This window comes from Siphateles boraxobius, unplaced genomic scaffold (assembly GCF_051911475.1).
Source record: "Siphateles boraxobius isolate OS27281-9 unplaced genomic scaffold, OSU_SipBor_1 215, whole genome shotgun sequence".
Classification (NCBI taxonomy): Eukaryota; Metazoa; Chordata; class Actinopteri; order Cypriniformes; family Leuciscidae; genus Siphateles; species Siphateles boraxobius.
The window spans coordinates 553,080-578,231 of record NW_027508828.1 but is presented as its reverse complement, the minus strand read 5'-3'; the positions used below and the strand labels follow the sequence as shown (position 1 = coordinate 578,231).

The 25,152-nt window shown below is 42.5% G+C and overlaps 1 protein-coding gene across 2 annotated transcripts in view; it reads left to right on the top strand.

Moving 5' to 3' along the window:
* The window catches only part of tfdp1b (transcription factor Dp-1, b), a 40,835-nt gene that overhangs the window by 6,564 nt on the left and 9,119 nt on the right, over window positions 1-25,152 (top strand). For both annotated transcript variants that reach the window (XM_077238095.1, XM_077238096.1), the window contains exons 6-10: window positions 2,802-2,964; window positions 7,119-7,265; window positions 11,694-11,762; window positions 15,883-16,034; window positions 16,103-16,269. In XM_077238095.1, coding sequence (XP_077094210.1) covers window positions 2,802-2,964; window positions 7,119-7,265; window positions 11,694-11,762; window positions 15,883-16,034; window positions 16,103-16,269 — 698 coding nt within the window. The remainder of the gene's footprint in view (window positions 1-2,801; window positions 2,965-7,118; window positions 7,266-11,693; window positions 11,763-15,882; window positions 16,035-16,102; window positions 16,270-25,152) is intronic.

Here is a 25,152-nt window from a genome sequence, read left to right as displayed (position 1 = left end):
TAAAATTGAAATATTTCTCTTTAAAATAAAATTTACTATTAAAAAAAATCACTATTTATATATATTTCGATGGTTGCACGAAGCCGAATCTTGATGTTGGTGTTGCTTCAGTGAGTCGTGCCGCCCGAGTTTATTGCTCAGTGTTTGTCACAGCTCATGATATCATCAAACTGGTGTCCCACAATGCACTGTAATCAGTCACATGGAAATGAGCTTGTTTCCCCGTGGGAGGAATATGAATGTTACTCAAAATGTAACTATTTGCAGTGTTCAAACTTCCGTGTTTTGGTGATGTTGCTGTTCTAATGTCCCTTTAAAGCAAATAGAACCTGCCATAAAATAGTGCCACACAGGAAGTGATGTCATTTAGGCCCTTAAAACAGTGTTCGTACAAGGAGCTTGAAGTGCTTGAATTTGACTTTGTATTTAAGTCTAAAAAAAAACATTTTAAACAGTCATAATTACTGAAAGACAATTTATATGAAATTAGTGTTTAATCTTTTCAATGATACGCAATATTTTCATGCAAAATTACCACTGATATAGAAATAAAGACTTTTCGCATGACTATAAGCGTAATATATATACAATATAATATAATACAGCTTTCATTCTTCAGGTCAATCATATATTCATGAGAAAAATTATTTTGAATAAAGTTAACTTGCATGTGCTGCACTTTATTGGTAGTATTTCAAAAAATGTGTTTACATTTTTTTAGAATTTGAAAGATAATAAAGATATTGTTTGATAAGTACGATCTCTGATTGTCATCCTTGAAAACCCAAAAAAGTAGTGCTTGAAAAGTCCTATAAATGTAGTTTTGCAGTGTGTGTACGAGCCTGTTAGAAGAGTCCGAGGAACATCATGATGTTCTGAACTCTACAGTGACGACAAGTTCGGGTGATTTTACTGACTCTCTCGTTCATCAAAATGAACGAATCTTTATTCGAGTCACTTCATTCATTTAAGTGGCTTTAAATGTTATACTTTTAACAGACAAATTCCCTGTAAACATCCTGTGGAATCTTGATCATATTTTGAGTTAAGAAATCATTATAATGCAGCCAGAGATAGTTTACAGAGAACATAAATATTTCATTTACCTTCCGAGTCTTTGGTTCATTAGTCATGTGTAGTGATCGACCGATATTGATTTTTTATAACCGATACCGATACCGATTATTTGCATGTGTATGTGCCCGATAACCGATATGCAGAACCGATATTTATTTACTGTTATACTTCTGTTTGTGGCACAATTATTACAACACAAATGAACTGAACAAACCATTTTATTTATAACAATCACTCCCTCCTTGCATACAAAAAAAAAAAAACCCTTTATATTTATACACAAATAAATAGAGGGGTCTGAGTCCAAAAAATAAAGTGCACTGTTACTAAGTGTCTTTGTTTAAAAATAAAAGCTTTGATGAGGTAAAAAATAAAGCACAAAAACTATTCTAACATATTTGGATATGTTTATTTGTTTTCATAAATGGTAAACTAATCAAATTACAATAAAAACATTTATATTATTACATTATATAATTTATATCTAAATTATACATATCATTTATAAGCATCAGCAGCAACAATGTTAACAATAGGCAAAATAAATGTTAAAAGTCTAATGTTTTCATATGGAAAAAATAATTGACAGGGGAGTCATATCATCTTTGCAGAAATGTAATTCATTTTAAACAGTTTTAGAAGGTTTATGTGCCGTTTAATAGGTGTAAACTAAGAGTGAGGAATAATTCACTGGGTAATATTAATTCACTGCATAATATTAGCTGGAATAGCCTATAACATCAGGAAAGTAACAAACAAAACAGCATATACATCATTGCATTTTCCAACTAGTATGTTATTAATTATTATTAATATTTTTGTCGGTCTAGATCATGAAATGCTTTATGACAAAGTGCTGTTTATCTATGCATTTACACATAACTATAACATTAGGCTATACGTTACTCAACCGCGATCGCGCGTGCAGATAATAAATAATTAATTTCCACAAAGCGGTATATTTAGATGTGTATTAGCGAAATAATTGCTATGTAGTAAATGATAATATAATCTAGGGTGTTTAAACAAGATAATCTTGTCAAAAGTTTCATTCAGTGGCCGTGCTTGAGCATTCCTGATCATCAACCCAGTGAGTGCTCAGCAATATGAACTAACTTTTTTTTCGAGACTAATGGTGAGCAAATACAACAGATAGAGAATTAAATTCAGCGCTTTTATTTTCAACATGCACTCATTCATGTCTGTTTTATTTAATTCATGTAAAGTTACGTCTTTATTGGTGAAGGACATGACGGATTACGCTTCGTGGCTCAATGAGTTCGTCTCAATTTTTTAGAACCAAGCTGCATAAATAAACTATATCAGGCATTTATGTCTCAAATCTCATTTCTGCATGCATGTCTGTTATGTTAAATAAAGTTGAATAATTAAAGCAAAGCAAGTAGAACATATACTTTACCTGTGCACAGAGTTGTTATTGACTGATCTCCTCAGACGCGGGCCGCAATGGCGGAATTCTCAAAACGGCCACAAGTTGGCGCCGTTTATCGGAAAATCCGATATTACAAAACCGATTCCCGATTATGGGAAAATGCTTGAATATCGGGAAAAATATCGGTAAACCGATACATCGGTCGATCACTAGTCATGTGACACATGCAATGACCGACCCATCAATGTTCACGAATGACCCATCACTAGCACTGTGTGTTGTGTTGTTGTTGTTGTTGTGTTGTTGTTGAGGTCTGGTGCTCCTCCGGCAGGCGCAGCAGGAAAGGCGATAAGAGCGGGAAGGGTTTGAGGCATTTCTCCATGAAAGTGTGTGAGAAGGTGCAGAAGAAAGTGGTGACGTCCTACAACGAGGTAGCAGACGAGCTGGTGACGGAGTTCAGCTCCGCAGACACACACATCTCCCCGAACGAGGCGGTCAGTCACACACACACACACATCTCCCCGAACGAGGCGGTCAGTCACACACACACACACATCTCCCCGAACGAGGCGGTCAGTCACACACACACACACATCTCCCCGAACGAGGCGGTCAGTCACACACACACACACACACACATCTCCCCGAACGAGGCGGTCAGTCACACACACACACACATCTCCCCGAACGAGGCAGTCAGTCACACACACACACACACACATCTCCCCAAACGAGGCGGTCAATCACACACACACACACACACACATCTCCCCGAACGAGGCGGTCAGTCACACACACACACACATCTCCCCGAACGAGGCGGTCAGTCACACACACACACACATCTCCCCGAACGAGGCGGTCAGTCACACACACACACACATCTCCCCGAACGAGGCGGTCAGTCACACACACACACACACACACATCTCCCCGAACGAGGCGGTCAGTCACACACACACACACACATCTCCCCGAACGAGGCGGTCAGTCACACACACACACACATCTCCCCGAACGAGGCGGTCAGTCATACACACACACACACACACATCTCCCCGAACGAGGCGGTCAGTCACACACACACACACACATCTCCCCGAACGAGGCGGTCAGTCACACACACACACACATCTCCCCGAACGAGGCGGTCAGTCACACACACACACACACATCTCCCCGAACGAGGCGGTCAGTCACACACACACACACATCTCCCCGAACGAGGCGGTCAGTCACACACACACACACATCTCCCCGAACGAGGCGGTCAGTCACACACACACACACACATCTCCCCGAACGAGGCGGTCAGTCACACACACACACACACACACACAAACACACACACACACACACACACACACAAACACACATCTCCCCGAACGAGGTGGTCAGTCACACACACACACACACACACATCTCCCCGAACGAGGCGGTCAGTCACACACACACACACATCTCCCCGAACGAGGCGGTCAGTCACACACACACACACACACACATCTCCCAGAACGAGGCGGTCAGTCACACACACACACACACACACACACCTCCCCGAACGAGGCGGTCAGTCACACAAACACACGCACACACACACACACATCTCCCCGAACGAGGCGGTCAGTCACACACACACACACACACTTATCTCCCCGAACGAGGCGGTCAGTCACACACACACACACACACACACACATCTCCCCGAACGAGGCGGTCAGTCACACACACACACACACACACACACACCTCCCCGAACGAGGCGGTCAGTCACACACACACACACACACCTCCCCGAACGAGGCGGTCAGTCACACACACACACACATATCTCCCCGAACGAGGCGGTCAGTCACACACACACATCTCCCCGAACGAGGCGGTCAGTCACACACACACACACACACACACATCTCCCCGAACGAGGCGGTCAGTCACACGCACACACACACACACATCTCCCCGAACGAGGCGGTCAGTCACACACACACACACACATATCTCCCCGAACGAGGCGGTCAGTCACACACACACATCTCCCCGAATGAGGCGGTCAGTCACACACACACACACACACATCTCCCCGAACGAGGCGGTCAGTCACACACACACACACATCTCCCCGAACGAGGCGGTCAGTCACACACACACACACACATATCTCCCCGAACGAGGCGGTCAGTCACACACACACACACACACACACACACACACACACACACACACACACACACACACACATACACATCTCCCCGAACGAGGCGGTCAGTCACACACACACACACACACACACACATCTCCCCGAACGAGGCGGTCAGTCACACACACACACACACACACATCTCCCCGAACGAGGCGGTCAGTCACACACACACACACACACACACACACACATCTTCCCGAACGAGGCGGTCAGTCACACACACACACACATCTCCCCGAACGAGGCGGTCAGTCACACACACACACACACATATCTCCCCGAACGAGGCGGTCAGTCACACACACACACACACATATCTCCCCGAACGAGGCGGTCAGTCAAACACACACACACACACACATATCTCCCCGAACGAGGCGGTCAGTCACACACACACACACATCTCCCCGAACGAGGCGGTCAGTCACACACACACACACACACACACACACACACACACATACACATCTCCCCGAACGAGGCGGTCAGTCACACACACACACACACATCTCCCCGAACGAGGCGGTCAGTCACACACACACACACACACATCTCCCCGAACGAGGCGGTCAGTCACACACACACACACACACACACACACACACACACATCTTCCCGAACGAGGCGGTCAGTCACACACACACACACATCTCCCCGAACGAGGCGGTCAGTCACACACACACACACACATATCTCCCCGAACGAGGCGGTCAGTCACACACACACACACACATATCTCCCCGAACGAGGCGGTCAGTCAAACACACACACACACACACATATCTCCCCGAACGAGGCGGTCAGTCACACACACACACACACACACACACATATCTCCCCGAACGAGGCGGTCAGTCACACACACACACACACATCTCCCCGAACGAGGCGGTCAGTCACACACACACACACACATCTCCCCGAACGAGGCGGTCAGTCACACACACACACACATCTCCCCGAACGAGGCGGTCAGTCACACACACACACACACATCTCCCCGAACGAGGCGGTCAGTCACACACACACACACACACACACACACACACACACACACATATCCCCGAACGAGGCGGTCAGTCACACACACACACACACATCTCCCCGAACGAGGCGGTCAGTCACACACACACACACACACACACACACACACACATCTCCCCGAACGAGGCGGTCAGTCACACACACACACACACACACACACATCTCTCCGAACGAGGCGGTCAGTCACACACACACACACACACACACACACACCTCCCCGAACGAGGTGGTCAGTCACACACACACACACACACACACACACACACACACACACACACACACACACACACACACACACACACACCTCCCCGAACGAGGTGGTCAGTCACACACACACACACACACACACACACATCTCCCCGAACGAGGTGGTCAGTCACACACACACACACACACACACACACACACACACACACACACACATCTCCCCGAACGAGGTGGTCAGTCACACACACACACACACACACACACACACACACACATCTCCCCGAACGAGGTGGTCAGTCACACACACACACACACACACATCTCCCCGAACGAGGTGGTCAGTCACACACACACACACACACACACACACACACACACACACACACACACACACATCTCCCCGAACGAGGCGGTCAGTCACACACAGAGAATATTTGGGAATGAAAATCTGGAATCTGAGGATGCAAAAAAATCTAAACATTGAGAAAATCGCCTTTAATGTTGTGAATTTATGATCGTGATTTTGCAGCATTCACTCACAGAAATACATATTTTCTAAATGTCGATATAAAACTATTGCGAAATGATGCGTTTCCATTATCCATTATCTCGCCATAAGTCATCCCACAATTCTGGCAACGGATGTTAGTATGTTTGCGTATATCTCCGGCAGCGCACTAGCCGTTATTATTAATAGAAGGAGTCAGTACGACATTATAACGTTATGATTATATTATAACATTATACAACATTAATGGCAGTTCTGCTTTATGATCTTGATTGTGGCGTTTCTTAATGTTTTAGAATCCAGTATTCAGTAATACTTCAGTCTTCTATGAGATTAATAAAGAACTCTCGTCTACTGTCCAAACATACGTACACCATGTGACCTGTAAATGCGCAAAAACTGTTTCCATTGCAGTTTCGTGAAATTTTCCTTTTTCGAACTGCCTGAAAAAACACCTCATGCGAGCGTAAAAACATTTTTGCGAAATATGAGAGTTTCTGTGAAATTGACGTGGGCCGTAAAAAATTTATTTAAAATTTGTTTTTTAAAATTGTATTTGTCATTTTTATTGTTTTTAACAATTTAAAAATTGACGTGGGCCGTATTTTCAATTTGCGCATTTGGAAGTGTAACGTATCGGCGGCTCCAGAGACGTGGCTCACCGGCTCGTGTCATTGGTCCTCCAGCACGTGTACGATCAGAAGAACATCCGCAGACGAGTTTACGACGCTCTCAACGTCCTGATGGCCATGAACATCATCTCCAAAGACAAGAAGGAGATCAAGTGGATTGGATTCCCCACGAACTCTGCGCAGGAGTGTGAGGATCTGCAGGTCCGGCAGGTTCTGTGTGTGTGTGTGCGTGTGTGTGTGTGTGTGTGAGTGACGCCCTCTGGTGTTCAGACGGATGTGTGTTAGTGTGTGTGTGACGCCCTCTGGTGTTCAGAGGGAAGTGCTTGTGTGTGTGTGTGTGTGTGTGTGTTTAGGTGTGTGTGTGTGTGTGTGTGTGTGTGTGTCACGCCCTCTGGTGTTCAGAGGGAAGTGTGTGTGTGTTAGTGTGAGTGTGTTAGTGTGTGTGTTAGTGTGAGTGTGTGTGTGTGTGTGTGTGTCTGACGTCCTCTGGTGTTCAGAGGGAAGTGTGTGTGTGTTAGTGTGAGTGTGTTAGTGTGTGTGTTAGTGTGAGTGTGTGTGTGTGTGTGTGTGTCTGACGTCCTCTGGTGTTCAGAGGGAAGTGTGTGTGTGTGTTTAGGTGTGTGTGTGAGACGCCCTCTGGTGTTCAGAGGGGTGTGTGTGTGTGTGTGTGTGTGTGTGTGTGTGAGACGCCCTCTGGTGTTCAGAGAGATGTGTTAGTGTGTGTGTAGGTGTGTGTTAGTGTGAGTGTGAGTGTGTGTGTGAGTGTGTGTGTGTGTGTGTGTGTGTTGGTGTGTGTGACGCCCTCTGGTGTTCACAGGGATGTGTGTGTGTGTATGTGTGTGTGTGTGTGTGTATGAGACGGCCTCTGGTGTTCAGAGGGATGTGTGTGTGTGTGTGTGTGAGACGCACTCTGGTGTTCAGAGGGATGTGTGTATGTGTGTGTGTGTGTGTGTGTGTGTGTGTGTGTGTGTGTGAGACGCACTCTGGTGTTCAGAGGGATGTGTGTGTGTGTGTGTGTGAGACGCACTCTGGTGTTCAGAGGGATGTGTGTGTGTGTGAGTGTGTGTGTGTTAGTGTGTGTGACGCCCTCTGGTGTTCAGAGGGATATGTGGTGTGTGTGTGTGTGTGTTAGTGTGTGTGTGTTAGTGTGAGTGTGTGTGTGAGTGTGTGTGTGTTAGTGTGCGTGACGCCCTCTGGTGTTCAGAGGGATGTGTGTTAGTGTGTGTGTGTGTGTGTGTGTGTGACGCCCTCTGGTATTCAGAGGGATGTGTGTTAGTGTGTGTGTGTGTGTGTGTGTGTTAGTGTGTGTGACGCCCTTTGGTGTTCAGAGGGATGTGTGTTAGTGTGTGTGTGTGTGTGTTAGTGTGTGTGTGTGTGTGTGAGACGCCCTCTGGTGTTCAGAGGGATGTGTGTTAGTGTGAGTGTGTGTGTGTGTGTGTTAGTTTGTGTGTGTGAGACGCCCTCTGGTGTTCAGAGGGATGTGTGTTAGTGTGTGTGTGTGTGTGTGTGTGTTAATGTGTGTGTGTGACGCCCTCTGGTGTTCATAGGGATGTGTGTTAGTGTGAGTGTGTGTGTTAGTGTGTGTGTGTGACGCCCTCTGGTGTTCAGAGGGGTGTGTGTAAGTGTGAGTGTGTGTGTGTGTGTGTGTTTTAATGTGTGTGTGACCCCCTCTGGTGTTCAGAGGGATGTGTGTTAGTGTGAGTGTGTGTGTGTGTGTGTGTTAGTTTGTGTGTGTGAGACGCCCTCTGGTGTTCAGAGGGATGTGTGTTAGTGTGTGTGTGTGTGTGTGTGTGTGTTAATGTGTGTGTGTGACGCCCTCTGGTGTTCAGAGGGATGTGTGTTAGTGTGTGTGTGTGTGTGTGTGTGTTAATGTGTGTGTGTGACGCCCTCTGGTGTTCATAGGGATGTGTGTTAGTGTGAGTGTGTGTGTTAGTGTGTGTGTGTGACGCCCTCTGGTGTTCAGAGGGATGTGTGTTAGTGTGTGTGTGTGTGTGTGTGTGTTAATGTGTGTGTGTGACGCCCTCTGGTGTTCAGAGGGATGTGTGTTAGTGTGTGTGTGTGTGTGTGTGTGTGTTAATGTGTGTGTGTGACGCCCTCTGGTGTTCATAGGGATGTGTGTTAGTGTGAGTGTGTGTGTTAGTGTGTGTGTGTGAGACGCCCTCTGGTGTTCAGAGGGATGTGTGTTAGTGTGTGTGTGTGTGTGTGTGTGTTAATGTGTGTGTGTGACGCCCTCTGGTGTTCATAGGGATGTGTGTTAGTGTGAGTGTGTGTGTTAGTGTGTGTGTGTGACGCCCTCTGGTGTTCAGAGGGGTGTGTGTAAGTGTGAGTGTGTGTGTGTGTTTTAATGTGTGTGTGACCCCCTCTGGTGTTCAGAGGGATGTGTGTTAGTGTGAGTGTGTGTGTGTGTGTGTGTTAGTTTGTGTGTGTGAGACGCCCTCTGGTGTTCAGAGGGATGTGTGTTAGTGTGTGTGTGTGTGTGTGTGTGTTAATGTGTGTGTGTGACGCCCTCTGGTGTTCAGAGGGATGTGTGTTAGTGTGTGTGTGTGTGTGTGTGTGTTAATGTGTGTGTGTGACGCCCTCTGGTGTTCATAGGGATGTGTGTTAGTGTGAGTGTGTGTGTTAGTGTGTGTGTGTGACGCCCTCTGGTGTTCAGAGGGATGTGTGTTAGTGTGTGTGTGTGTGTGTGTTAATGTGTGTGTGTGACGCCCTCTGGTGTTCAGAGGGATGTGTGTTAGTGTGTGTGTGTGTGTGTGTGTGTGTTAATGTGTGTGTGTGACGCCCTCTGGTGTTCATAGGGATGTGTGTTAGTGTGAGTGTGTGTGTTAGTGTGTGTGTGTGTGACCCCCTCTGGTGTTCATAGGGATGTGTGTTAGTGTGAGTGTGTGTGTGTGACGCCCTTTGGTGTTCAGAGGGATGTGTGTTAGTGTGAGTGTGTGTGTGTGTGTGTGTGTGTGTGTGTGTGTGTGTGTGTTAGTGTGTGTGTGTGTGTGTGTGTGTGTGTGTGTGTGTCTGACGTCCTCTGGTGTTCAGAGGGAAGTGTGTGTGTGTGTTTAGGTGTGTGTGTGAGACGCCCTCTGGTGTTCAGAGGGGTGTGTGTGTGTGTGTGTGTGTGTGTGTGTGTGAGACGCCCTCTGGTGTTCAGAGAGATGTGTTAGTGTGTGTGTAGGTGTGTGTTAGTGTGAGTGTGTGTGTGAGTGTGTGTGTGTGTGTGTGTGTTGGTGTGTGTGACGCCCTCTGGTGTTCACAGGGATGTGTGTGTGTGTGTGTGTGTGTATGAGACGGCCTCTGGTGTTCAGAGGGATGTGTGTGTGTGTGTGTGTGTGTGAGACGCACTCTGGTGTTCAGAGGGATGTGTGTGAGTGTGCTAGTGTGTGTGTGTGTGTGAGTGTGTGTGTGTTAGTGTGTGTGACGCCCTCTGGTGTTCAGAGGGATATGTGGTGTGTGTGTGTGTGTGTTAGTGTGTGTGTGTTAGTGTGAGTGTGTGTGTGAGTGTGTGTGTGTTAGTGTGCGTGACGCCCTCTGGTGTTCAGAGGGATATATGGTGTGTGTGTGTGTGTTAGTGTGTGTGTGTGTGTGTGTGTGTGTGTGTGTGTGTGTCGCCCTCTGGTGTTCAGAGGGATGTGTGTTAGTGTGTGTGTGTGTGTGTGTTAATGTGTGTGTGTGACGCCCTCTGGTGTTCATAGGGATGTGTGTTAGTGTGAGTGTGTGTGTTAGTGTGTGTGTGTGACGCCCTCTGGTGTTCAGAGGGATGTGTGTTAGTGTGTGTGTGTGTGTGTGTTAATGTGTGTGTGTGACGCCCTCTGGTGTTCAGAGGGATGTGTGTTAGTGTGAGTGTGTGTGTGTGTGTGTGTGTTTTAATGTGTGTGTGTGACCCCCTCTGGTGTTCAGAGGGATGTGTGTTAGTGTGAGTGTGTGTGTGTGTGTTAGTTTGTGTGTGTGAGACGCCCTCTGGTGTTCAGAGGGATGTGTGTTAGTGTGTGTGTGTGTGTGTGTGTTAATGTGTGTGTGTGACGCCCTCTGGTGTTCAGAGGGATGTGTGTTAGTGTGTGTGTGTGTGTGTGTTAATGTGTGTGTGTGACGCCCTCTGGTGTTCATAGGGATGTGTGTTAGTGTGAGTGTGTGTGTTAGTGTGTGTGTGTGACGCCCTCTGGTGTTCATAGGGATGTGTGTTAGTGTGAGTGTGTGTGTGTGACGCCCTTTGGTGTTCAGAGGGATGTGTGTTAGTGTGTGTGTGTGTGTGTGTGTGTGTGTGTGTGTGTGTTAGTGTGTGTGTGTGACGCCCTCTGGTGTTCAGAGGGATGTGTGTTAGTGTGTGTGTGTGTGTGTGTGTGTGTGTGTGTGTGTGTGTGTGTGTGTGTGACGCCCTCTGGTGTTCAGAGGGATGTGTGTTAGTGTGAGTGTGTGTGTGTGTGTGTGTGTGTTAGTGTGTGTGTGTGACGCCCTCTGGTGTTAAGATGGAGCATTTACTCATCATCAGCTGCTGCACTGTCAGCCTGCCATAAAATAATCTCAGCCTTTGTCAAATCACGTGCGGTTTCATTGTGATTAATCGTGCAGCGCTAACACACACACATTATTAACACACCGCTGTATTCATGCGTGAGTGTTTGATCTGTGTGTCTCCTGCAGGTCGAGCGGCAGAGACGACTCGAGAGAATTAAACACAAGCAGTCTCAGCTGCAGGAGCTCATACTGCAGGTACTCCGCATCACTTCCTGTCTGTCAGAACTCTGTTTTTATATATACAATATACATATATTCACGCATCACTTCCTGTCTATTTCACACACACCACTCCTCACACCTTCTCATTTATATGAGCAACGGGAAAAACGACAGGAGAGAGAGATGTGGCGTTAGTTTTGTGCTTGTTGTTTTTGCACTTTAGTTAAAGCAAAAAAAAAAGTTTTTCAACATCTGATTTAATAAAACAATATATATTTATAATATATATTTTGCTGTTAAGGACATTTTTTTAATTCCCTGATATTTTGATCATAATTAAGCATATTGAAGCCCCAAATGATCACTGAAGATGTCTTAGCTAACGGCTTTTGATAAAGCTATAAATAAAATCCAATAACAAATAAACAAATGAGGAGTTCTTTTCCAAAACGCTATAAATCCATTTCAATAGTTTTCAGGAAAATTATATTTTTTACCTAGACCCACACATTTTGTGAATATTCAATTTATCCTGTTAAAATGTTTTATTGGCTCAGTCTGAACATGTTAAACAATGATTATTAAATCAAACAATAATATTGTTTATGATAAATTAAAAGTTAAATTTTTTTTCAAAACGCTATAAATCCATCCATTTTTTTCAAAACACTATAAATCGTTTGTCTTGTAAAAAAAAAACAAGAACATGCAACATATAATCAGGGGCTCACACAATAAATTAATGTAAATTAAATTTAGTAACACATTTAGGCTAATAGTCATTTGGCACAGAACCTGAAAATAGTAATGATATCAATAGCTATTCAATAAGTTATTTAGAAATACATTCAGAGTCATTTTTGGTAAAGTGTCAAACCTGTAACAAGTAGGACCAATTTGTCCACTACATATGCATGAAAAAAAAAATATTAAAATTATTAAAAATATTCAATAATGATAACATATTCAAAAGTAGGGATGGGCACCCCTCCATCACATGCACACACACATGCATGTATAGGCTACACAGCGTGTGTGCAAAGCGGAACGGCGGATATAAGTTAAAAAAAACTTAATCATACGTTTCATATTTATGTTTAATAATATAATGTTATTTTTTTTAATTTCATCTATGTTGATTATATAAAAAGGGAAAGGCATGAGATGAGTAAGATATGATCATTAGATGACCAATATATCAGAAAACATTTGGAATAGGTCAGACATGATTTTGACCTCTTATTAAGTTTTGTTTAGTAGAAAGCCTTTATTCGAAGTAAATTTCGTTTTGTATAAATTGTATCTTCATTTTAATCAATGTTTCATCAACAAATTGAGTGGATTAATAAATAAGAAGCAAATATAGCAGACAATATAATCAGGACACGGAGGCGCGGGCGCGTGAACTGGAGTGCGTCTCATAAATCAACTGAAACACAACGATACTTGCCTCACAGACCTGAGAAGTATATCTATAAAAAGCTTGAAATGTCTACTTTTAAACAAAACAATAAAAAACTAAAAGAAATGGGCTTCTCTCTGCGTATGTAGGCTAATTCGAAGTGTGCATTTCTCTCTATATGCGTGTTCACTTCTGCGAAGATGGCGAGTCAGCATCGTCTACTTTATCTTTGCAGCCGACACTGACACAGAAAACACTAGTTTATTAATAAACAATCATGCATAATCATTACTTTTACCGGTTCTTTGTGGCAAGCTTTATGCGTGCGTTGAGATGCCGAATAGACAATCAAAAACGCTCATTATGGTTTCTCTCCCATATATATTTAAGTAATTAAATCAATATAAATATGTGATTAAACTAATGGCTTAAATGAACTACTTCTAGTCGAGTAGAAAACTAGCACTCATTTTGAGGAATGAATGAACATAAGCAAACCACTGTTCAGAGCGCCGCCGTGCTGGATTCCGTAGAACGCTCACCGAATTCTGATTAGTGGAGAGGATTTATCACGTTCAGGCTAAAAATAAGTTTGATGCTTATCGCGGTTTGGAAAGAAACTGCATCTTCCAGTTCATTTTAAACAAGGAAATATAGCGGTTTGGCATGAAACGTTGCTGGAGCAGTGAATAGGTTCAGTGCACAGAAAAATGATATGACAAACTCAGTATTTTTAAAATGGCGTTTATCGCGTTTTGGAAAAGAGCTCTTCAAATATTGTTTTGTGTAAAGACTTTTTTTAAATGCACATTTTCATCTAATTTAAGCTCCTATTGTTTATTACAGATGTCTTATTTAACAGCATTTAATAAAACAAATCAAATATAAAATAAAAACAAAATGTGTGAAGACCAATTTGTTTTGATTAATTACACAATATGTTCATGAGCATTTAGCACATTTAACATTATTTATTACAGTTGTCTTATTTAAATTGTGAAGAATATATATATATATTTTTTTATTTTTTTTATTTTATAAAACCAAGTCTGATGTGTTTCCCCATATAAATGAATGGGCAACTGTGGAAAAACCGGTTTGCTTTTCTGTGCTCATGATGAAGAAGATGATGATGAAGAATGAGGATGATGATAGTAATGAGGATGATAGTGATGATGATGATGATGATGATAGTGATGATGATGATGAAGAATGAGGATGATGATAGTGATGATGATGATGATGAAGAATGAGGATGATGATAGTGATGAGGATGATGGAGATGATGATAGTGATGATGATGATGATAATGATAATGATGATGATGATGATGAAGAATGAGGATGATGGAGATGATGATAGTGATGATGATAATGATGATAGTGATGAGGATGATGATGATTATGATGATAGTGATGATGATGATGATGAAGAATGAGGATTATGATAGTGATGAGGATGATGGAGATGATGATGATGATAATGATGATAGTGATGAGGATGATGATGATGATAGTGAAGAGGATGATGATGATAGTGATGATGATGATGATGATAGTGAAGAGGATGATGATGATAGTGAAGAGGATGATGATGATAGTGATGATGATGATAGTGATGATGATGATGATGATAGTGAAGAGGATGATGATGATAGTGATGATGATGATGATGATGATGATAGTGATGATGATGATGATAGTGATGATGATGATGATGATAATGATGATGATGATAGTGATGATGATGATGATGATGATAATGATGAGGATGATAGTGATGATGATGATAGTGATGATGATGATGATAGTGATGATGATGATGATGATGATAGTGATGATGATGATGATAGTGATGATGATGATAGTGATGATGATGATGATGATGATAGTGATGATGATGATGATAGTGATGATGATGATAGTGATGATGATAATGATGATGATGATGATGATGATGATAGTGAAGAGGATGATGATGATGAATGAGGATGATGATGATGGTGATGATGATGATGATGAAGTTGATGATAGTGATGATGATGAAGATGATGATGATGAGGAATGATGAGGAATGAGGATGATGATGAAGTTGATGATAGTGATGATGATGATGAGGATGATGAGGAATGATGATGAGGAATGAGGATGATGATGATGATAGTGATGATGATGATGATGATAATAGTGATGATGGATGATGATGATGAGGAGGAATGAGGATGATGATGAAGTTGATGATAGTGATGATGATGATGATGAGGAATGAGGATGATGATGAGGAATGAGGATGATGATGAAGTTGATGATAGTGATGATGATGATGATGAGGAATGAGGATGATGATGAAGTTGATGATAGTGATGATGATGATGAGGAATGAGGATGATGATGAAGTTGATGATAGTGATGATGATGATGAGGAATGAGGATGATGATGAAGTTGATGATAGTGATGATGATGATGATGATGAGGAATGAGGATGATGATGAGGAATGAGGATGATGATGAAGTTGATGATAGTGATGATGATGATGATGAGGAATGAGGATGATGATGAAGTTGATGATAGTGATGATGATGATGATGAGGAATGAGGATGATGATGAAGTTGATGATAGTGATGATGATGATGATGATGATGAGGAATGATGATGATGATGAGGAATGAGGATGATGATGAAGTTGATGATAGTGATGATGAGGATGATGATGATGATTCCTGTACGTCTCATTTCTCCTAATTTCCAGCAAATCGCGTTTAAGAATCTTGTGCAGCGCAACCGTCAGGCGGAGCGTCAGAGCAGGAGCTCTCCCGCTCCACACACACTCATCCAGCTGCCCTTCATCATCATCAACACCAGCAAGAGGACCGTCATCGACTGCAGCATCTCCAATGACAAGTGAGTGTGTGTGTGTGTGTGTGTGTGTGTGTGTGAGCTCGTCCCGCTCTGACTCCGTGTCTCCGCAGGTTCGAGTACCTGTTTAACTTCGACAGCATGTTTGAGATCCACGATGACGTGGAGGTTCTGAAGCGCATGGGTCTGGCGCTCGGCCTGGAGTCGGGTCGATGTAACCCGGAACAGATGAAGATCGCCAGAACCCTCGTTCCCAAAGCCCTGCAGCCCTACCTCACAGGTGTGTGTATGTGTGTGAGTGTGTGTGTGTTGGGAAAAGTTCCCAAACTTTTCAGCCCACGACCCCCAAACAAAGGTGCGAGTGATTCACGACCCCTATATCCTCGGAGGTGGTTAAAGTATACAAACATTGCGTGAAACTGTGCACACGCACTAATAGGCATACTAACAACACAAAATAACACAACAGTGAAAACAACCATCATATTATTTTATATTAAATATTAACATCACCTAATGAGATGGGTGCATAGACGTTGGAACAGGGGGGCGCGGCCGCCCCCTAATTTTACATAAGTACTAAAAAACAATACAGTTTGTAAAATACACACTGATGTTTATGGAAGAGGTAATAATAATCCTTTCCATTAAAATTTGACACGTTTTATTCATATCAGATACAAGCTTGTTGACGCTTGTTAAAGCTTGTTGACGCTTGTTGACGCTTGTTGAAGCTTGTTGACGCTTGTTGACGCTTGTTGACGCTTGTTGAAGCTTGTTGACGCTTGTTGACACTTGTTGAAGCTTGTTGACGCTTGTTGACGCTTGTTGAAGCTTGTTGACGCTTGTTGACACTTGTTGAAGCTTGTTGACGCTTGTTGACGCTTGTTAAAGCTTGTTGACGCTTGTTGACACTTGTTGAAGCTTGTTGACGCTTGTTAAAGCTTGTTGATGCTTGTTGACACTTGTTGAAGCTTGTTGACGCTTGTTAAAGCTTGTTGACGCTTGTTAAAGCTTGTTGACGCTTGTTGAGGCTTGTTGACGCTTGTTAAGCTTGTTAAAGCTTGTTGACGCTTGTTAAAGCTTGTTGACGCTTGTTAAAGCTTGTTGACGCTTGTTAAAGCTTGTTGGCGCTTGTTGACGCTTGTTGACGCTTGTTAAAGCTTGTTAAAGCTTGTTGACGCTTGTTAAAGCTTGTTGACGCTTGTTAAAGCTTGTTGACGCTTGTTAAAGCTTGTTGACGCTTGTTGACGCTTGTTAAAGCTTGTTGACGCTTGTTGAAGCTTGTTGACGCTTGTTAAAGCTTGTTGACGCTTGTTAAAGCTTGTTGACGCTTGTTAAAGCTTGTTGACGCTTGTTGACGCTTGTTAAAGCTTGTTGACGCTTGTTAAAGCTTGTTGACGCTTGTTAAAGCTTGTTGACGCTTGTTGACGCTTGTTAAAGCTTGTTGACGCTTGTTGAAGCTTGTTGACGCTTGTTAAAGCTTGTTGACGCTTGTTAAAGCTTGTTGACGCTTGTTAAAGCTTGTTGACGCTTGTTGACGCTTGTTAAAGCTTGTTGACGCTTGTTGAAGCTTGTTGACGCTTGTTAAAGCTTGTTGACGCTTGTTAAAGCTTGTTGACGCTTGTTAAAGCTTGTTGACGCTTGTTAAAGCTTGTTGACGCTTGTTGACGCTTGTTAAAGCTTGTTGACGCTTGTTGAAGCTTGTTGACGCTTGTTAAAGCTTGTTGACGCTTGTTAAAGCTTGTTGACGCTTGTTAAAGCTTGTTGACGCTTGTTGACGCTTGTTAAAGCTTGTTGACGCTTGTTAAAGCTTGTTGACGCTTGTTAAAGCTTGTTGATGCTTGTTAAAGCTTGTTGGCGCTTGTTAAAGCTTGTTGACGCTTGTTGACGCTTGTTTGACGCTTTTTAAAGCTTGTTGACGATTGTTAAAGCTTGTTGACGCTTGTTAAAGCTTGTTGACGATTGTTAAAGCTTGTTGGCACTTGTTAAAGCTTGTTGACGATTGTTAAAGCTTGTTGGCACTTGTTAAAGCTTGTTGACGCTTGTTAAAGCTTGTTGACGCTTGTTAAAGCTTGTTGACGCTTGTTAAAGCTTGTTGACGATTGTTAAAGCTTGTTGGCACTTGTTAAAGCTTGTCGACGCTTGTTGACGCTTGTTAAAGCTTGTTGACGCTTGTTAAAGCTTGTTGACGCTTGTTAAAGCTTGTTGACGCTTGTTAAAGCTTGTTGACGCTTGTTAAAGCTTGTTGACGCTTGTTAAAGCTTGTTGACGCTTGTTAAAGCTTGTTGACGATTGTTAAAGCTTGTTGACGCTTGTTGACGCTTGTTAAAGCTTGTTGACGCTTGTTAAAGCTTGTTGACGCTTGTTAAAGCTTGTTGATGCTTGTTGACGCTTGTTAAAGCTTGTTGACGCTTGTTAAAGGAGAACTCCGGGCAATTTTTAAGTTAATCTTGATCGTTAGACCTTTGTGAGTACTGACTATAGAAAAAAAAACGAACCGGATTGGTGCTTGCTACGCGGAGCTGCGACCGCGAATGCCCAGAGCTCCCACCCAGCTAAAACGGCAGCTATGGGGGCATCGACATAAAGAGCGTTTTTGAACCTCTTAACAGACACAAAATGCAATTAAAATGTCTGTCCAACATGAACAGGGCCCCTTCATGTGAACAATATGCGTTTAGCAACTTAGCCATTGTTTCAACTCACCTAAATAGTCTTTTAGACGGCAAGCTGTAGTCTCGCGCTGCAGTCCCATGCTGTAGCCGGAAATGGTAAACAATGTCCAGGTGGGAGGAGCGTTGATCATGTGCGACGAGTTATGATCAGAGTTGCTTACAAGTGAAGAAGAAATGGTTCGTGTTTGTGCCTTTCCGAATTGTGACAACAGAATGCGAAAATATAAGAGCTTATATTTTCATCGTCTTCCTTTCCATGACCTCGAGATTCTGCATTTTGTGGCTAGTTGTATTTCAACTTGATGTGCAAACTCCCGTAGAAGTACTACGCGCTAAAGATTACCGCATTTGCAGTGAACACTTTGACAAGGATGACTACACACACTCAACACAGCGGGGCCGTTTGAAGAAAAATGCCATTCCATGTACGAAGACTCGTCGCACATGATCAACGCTCCTCCCACCTGGACATTGTTTACCTTTTCCGGCTACAGCACGGGACTGCAGCGCGAGACTACAGCTTGCCGTCTAAAAGACTATTTAGGTGAGTTGAAAGAATGGCTAAGTTGCTAAACGCATCTTGTTCACATGTAGGGTCCCTGTTCATGTTGGACAGACATTTTAATTGCATTTTGTGTCTGTTAAGAGGCTCAAAAACGCTCTTTATGTCGATGCCCCCATAACTGCCGTTTTAGCTGGGTGGGAGCTCTGGGCATTCGCGGTCGCAGCTCCGCGTAGCAAGCACCAATCCGGTTCGTTTTTTTTCTATAGTCAGTACTCACAAAGGTCTAACGATCAAGATTAACTTAAAAATTGCCCGGAGTTCTCCTTTAAAGCTTGTTAAAGCTTGTTAAAGCTTGTTGACGCTTGTTGACGCTTGTTAAAGATTGTTGGCGCTTGTTAAAGCTTGTTGACGATTGTTAAAGATTGTTGGCGCTTGTTAAAGCTTGTCGACGCTTGTTGACGCTTGTTAAAGCTTGTTGACGCTTGTTAAAGCTTGTTGGCGCTTGTTAAAGCTTGTTGACGCTTGTTTGACGCTTGATAAAGCTTGTTGACGATTGTTAAAGCTTGTTGACGCTTGTTAAAGCTTGTTGACGCTTGTTAAAGCTTGTTAAAGCTTGTTAAAGCTTGTTGACGCTTGTTGACGCTTGTTAAAGCTTGTTGACGATTGTTAAAGCTTGTTGACGCTTGTTAAAGCTTGTTGACGCTTGTTGACGCTTGTTAAAGCTTGTTAAAGCTTGTTGACGCTTGTTAAAGCTTGTTAAAGCTTGTTGACGCTTGTTAAAGCTTGTTGACGCTTGTTAAAGCTTGTTAAAGCTTGTTAAAGCTTGTTGACGCTTGTTAAAGCTTGTTGACGCTTGTTAAAGCTTGTTGGCGCTTGTTAAAGCTTGTTGACGCTTGATGACACTTGTTTGACACTTGTTAAAGCTTGTTGACGATTGTTAAAGCTTGTTGACGCTTGTTAAAGCTTGTTGACGATTGTTAAAGCTTGTTGGCGCTTGTTAAAGCTTGTTGACGATTGTTAAAGCTTGTTGACGATTGTTAAAGCTTGTTGACGCTTGATGACGCTTGTTAAAGCTTGTTGACGCTTGTTGACCCTTGTTAAAGCTTGTTAAAGCTTGTTGACGCTTGTTAAAGCTTGTTGACGCTTGTTAAAGCTTGTTAAAGCTTGTTGACGCTTGTTAAAGCTTGTTAAAGCTTGTTGAAGCTTGTTAAAGCTTGTTGAAGCTTGTTAAAGCTTGTTGACGCTTGTTAAAGCTTGTTAAAGCTTGTTGACGCTTGTTAAAGCTTGTTGACGCTTGTTAAAGCTTGTTAAAGCTTGTTGAAGCTTGTTAAAGCTTGTTGACGCTTGTTAAAGCTTGTTGACTCTTGTTAAAGCTTGTTGGCGCTTGTTAAAGCTTGTTGACGCTTGTTGACGCTTGATGACACTTGTTTGACGCTTGTTAAAGCTTGTTGACGATTGTTAAAGCTTGTTGACGATTGTTAAAGCTTGTTGACGCTTGTTAAAGCTTGTTGACGATTGTTAAAGCTTGTTGGCGCTTGTTGACGCTTGTTGACGCTTGTTAAAGCTTGTTAAAGCTTGTTGACGATTGTTAAAGCTTGTTGACGCTTGTTGACGCTTGTTAAAGCTTGTTGACGCTTGTTAAAGCTTGTTGACGCTTGTTAAAGCTTGTTGACACTTGTTAAAGCTTGTTGACGCTTGTTAAAGCTTGTTAAAGCTTGTTGACGCTTGTTAAAGCTTGTTGACGCTTGTTAAAGCTTGTTAAAGCTTGTTGACGCTTGTTAAAGCTTGTTAAAGCTTGTTGACGATTGTTAAAGCTTGTTGACGCTTGTTGACGCTTGTTAAAGCTTGTTGACGCTTGTTAAAGCTTGTTGACGCTTGTTAAAGCTTGTTGGCGCTTGTTAAAGCTTGTTGACGCTTGTTAAAGCTTGTTGACGCTTGTTAAAGTTTGTTGCTGCTTGTTAAAGCTTGTTGACGCTTGTTGACGCTTGTTAAAGCTTGTTGGCGCTTGTTAAAGCTTGTTGACGCTTGTTGACGCTTGTTTGACGCTTGTTAAAGCTTGTTGACGCTTGTTGACGCTTGTTAAAGCTTGTTGGCGCTTGTTAAAGCTTGTTGACGCTTGTTAAAGCTTGTTAAAGCTTGTTGACGCTTGTTAAAGCTTGTTGACGCTTGTTAAAGCTTGTTAAAGCTTGTTGACGCTTGTTAAAGCTTGTTGGCGCTTGTTAAAGCTTGTTGACGCTTGTTAAAGCTTGTTGACGCTTGTTAAAGCTTGTTAAAGCTTGTTGACGCTTGTTAAAGCTTGTTGACGCTTGTTAAAGCTTGTTAAAGCTTGTTGACGCTTGTTAAAGCTTGTTGGCGCTTGTTAAAGCTTGTTGACGCTTGTTTGACGCTTGTTAAAGCTTGTTGATGATTGTTAAAGCTTGTTGACGCTTGTTGACGCTTGTTAAAGCTTGTTGACGATTGTTAAAGCTTGTTGGCGCTTGTTAAAGCTTGTTGACGCTTGTTAAAGCTTGTTGACGCTTGTTGACGCTTGTTAAAGCTTGTTGACGATTGTTAAAGCTTGTTGGCGCTTGTTAAAGCTTGTTGACGCTTGTTAAAGCTTGTTGACGATTGTTAAAGCTTGTTGACGCTTGTTAAAGCTTGTTGACGATTGTTAAAGCTTGTTGGCGCTTGTTAAAGCTTGTTGACGCTTGTTAAAGCTTGTTGACGATTGTTAAAGCTTGTCGGCGCTTGTTAAAGCTTGTCGACGCTTGTTAAAGCTTGTTGACGATTGTTAAAGCTTGTTGGCGCTTGTTAAAGCTTGTTGACGCTTGTTAAAGCTTGTTGACGATTGTTGACGCTTGTTAAAGCTTGTTGACGCTTGTTAAAGCTTGTTGGCGCTTGTTAAAGCTTGTTGACGCTTGTTAAAGCTTGTTGACGCTTGTTAAAGCTTGTTGACGATTGTTAAAGCTTGTTGGCGCTTGTTAAAGCTTGTTGACGCTTGTTAAAGCTTGTTGACGATTGTTAAAGCTTGTTGGCGCTTGTTAAAGCTTGTTGACGCTTGTTAAAGCTTGTTGGGGCTTGTTGACGCTTGTTTGACGCTTGTTAAAGCTTGTTGACGATTGTTAAAGCTTGTTGACGCTTGTTAAAGCTTGTTGACGCTTGTTAAAGCTTGTTAAAGCTTGTTGACGCTTGTTAAAGCTTGTTGACGCTTGTTAAAGCTTGTTGACGCTTGTTAAAGCTTGTTGACGCTTGTTAAAGCTTGTTGACGCTTGTTGACGCTTGTTAAAGCTTGTTAACGCTTGTTAAAGCTTGTTGACGATTGTTAAAGCTGGTTGACGCTTGTTAAAGCTTGTTGACGCTTGTTAAAGCTTGTTGACGCTTGTTAAAGCTTGTTGACGCTTGTTAAAGCTTGTTGACGCTTGTTAAAGCTTTTGTTGACGCTTGTTAAAGCTTGTTAAAGCTTGTTGACGCTTGTTAAAGCTTGTTGACGCTTGTTGACGCTTGTTAAAGCTTGTTGATGCTTGTTAAAGCTTGTTGATGTTGTTAAAGCTTGTTGACGCTTGTTAAAGCTTGTTGACGCTTGTTAAAGCTTGTTGACGTTTGTTAAAGTTTGTTGACGCTTGTTAAAGCTTGTTAAAGCTTGTTGACGCTTGTTAAAGCTTGTTAAAGCTTGTTGACGCTTGTTAAAGCTTGTTGACGCTTGTTAAAGCTTGTTAAAGCTTGTTGACGCTTGTTGACGCTTGTTAAAGCTTGTTGACGCTTGTTAAAGCTTGTTAAAGCTTGTTGACGCTTGTTAAAGCTTGTTGACGATTGTTAAAGCTTGTTGACGCTTGTTAAAGCTTGTTAAAGCTTGTTGACGCTTGTTGAAGCTTGTTGACGATTGTTAAAGCTTGTTGACGCTTGTTAAAGCTTGTTAAAGCTTGTTGATGCTTGTTAAAGCTTGTTGATGTTGTTAAAGCTTGTTGACGCTTGTTAAAGCTTGTTGACGCTTGTTAAAGCTTGTTGACGTTTGTTAAAGTTTGTTGACGCTTGTTAAAGCTTGTTAAAGCTTGTTGACGCTTGTTAAAGCTTGTTAAAGCTTGTTGACGCTTGTTAAAGCTTGTTGACGCTTGTTAAAGCTTGTTAAAGCTTGTTGACGCTTGTTGACGCTTGTTAAAGCTTGTTGACGCTTGTTAAAGCTTGTTAAAGCTTGTTGACGCTTGTTAAAGCTTGTTGACGATTGTTAAAGCTTGTTGACGCTTGTTAAAGCTTGTTAAAGCTTGTTGACGCTTGTTGAAGCTTGTTGACGATTGTTAAAGCTTGTTGACGCTTGTTAAAGCTTGTTAAAGCTTGTTGATGCTTGTTAAAGCTTGTTGATGTTGTTAAAGCTTGTTGACGCTTGTTAAAGCTTGTTGACGCTTGTTAAAGCTTGTTGACGTTTGTTAAAGTTTGTTGACGCTTGTTAAAGCTTGTTAAAGCTTGTTGACGCTTGTTAAAGCTTGTTAAAGCTTGTTGACGCTTGTTAAAGCTTGTTGACGCTTGTTAAAGCTTGTTGACGCTTGTTGACGCTTGTTAAAGCTTGTTGACGCTTGTTAAAGCTTGTTAAAGCTTGTTGACGCTTGTTAAAGCTTGTTGACGATTGTTAAAGCTTGTTGACGCTTGTTAAAGCTTGTTAAAGCTTGTTGACGCTTGTTAAAGCTTGTTGACGATTGTTAAAGCTTGTTGACGCTTGTTAAAGCTTGTTAAAGCTTGTTGACGCTTGTTAAAGCTTGTTGGCGCTTGTTAAAGCTTGTTGACGCTTGTTAAAGTTTGTTGACGCTTGTTAAAGCTTGTTAAAGCTTGTTGACGCTTGTTAAAGCTTGTTAAAGCTTGTTGACGCTTGTTAAAGCTTGTTGACGCTTGTTAAAGCTTGTTAAAGCTTGTTGACGCTTGTTGATGCTTGTTAAAGCTTGTTGACGCTTGTTAAAGCTTGTTAAAGCTTGTTGACGCTTGTTAAAGCTTGTTGACGCTTGTTAAAGCTTGTTGACGCTTGTTAAAGCTTGTTAAAGCTTGTTGACGCTTGTTGAAGCTTGTTGGCGCTTGTTAAAGCTTGTTGACGCTTGTTAAAGCTTGTTGACGCTTGTTAAAGCTTGTTGACGCTTGTTAAAGCTTGTTGACGTTTGTTGACGCTTGTTAAAGCTTGTTGACGCTTGTTGAAGCTTGTTGACGCTTGTTAAAGCTTGTTGACGTTTGTTGACGCTTGTTAAAGCTTGTTGACGCTTGTTGGCGTTGTTAAAGCTTGTTGACGCTTGTTAAAGCTTGTTGACGCTTGTTAAAGCTTGTTGACGCTTGTTAAAGCTTGTTGACGCTTGTTGAAGCTTGTTAAAGCTTGTTGACGCTTGTTAAAGCTTGTTGACGCTTGTTAAAGCTTGTTGACGCTTGTTAAAGCTTGTTGACGCTTGTTAAAGCTTGTTGGCGCTTGTTAAAGCTTGTTGGTGCTTGTTAAAGCTTGTCGACGCTTGTTGACGCTTGTTAAAGCTTGTTGACGCTTGTTAAAGCTTGTTGGCGCTTGTTAAAGCTTGTTGACGCTTGTTTGACGCTTGATAAAGCTTGTTGACGATTGTTAAAGCTTGTTGACGCTTGTTAAAGCTTGTTGACGCTTGTTAAAGCTTGTTAAAGCTTGTTAAAGCTTGTTGACGCTTGTTGACGCTTGTTAAAGCTTGTTGACGATTGTTAAAGCTTGTTGACGCTTGTTAAAGCTTGTTGACGCTTGTTGACGCTTGTTAAAGCTTGTTAAAGCTTGTTGACGCTTGTTAAAGCTTGTTAAAGCTTGTTGACGCTTGTTAAAGCTTGTTGACGCTTGTTAAAGCTTGTTAAAGCTTGTTGACGCTTGTTAAAGCTTGTTGACGCTTGTTAAAGCTTGTTGGCGCTTGTTAAAGCTTGTTGACGCTTGATGACACTTGTTTGACACTTGTTAAAGCTTGTTGACGATTGTTAAAGCTTGTTGACGCTTGTTAAAGCTTGTTGACGATTGTTAAAGCTT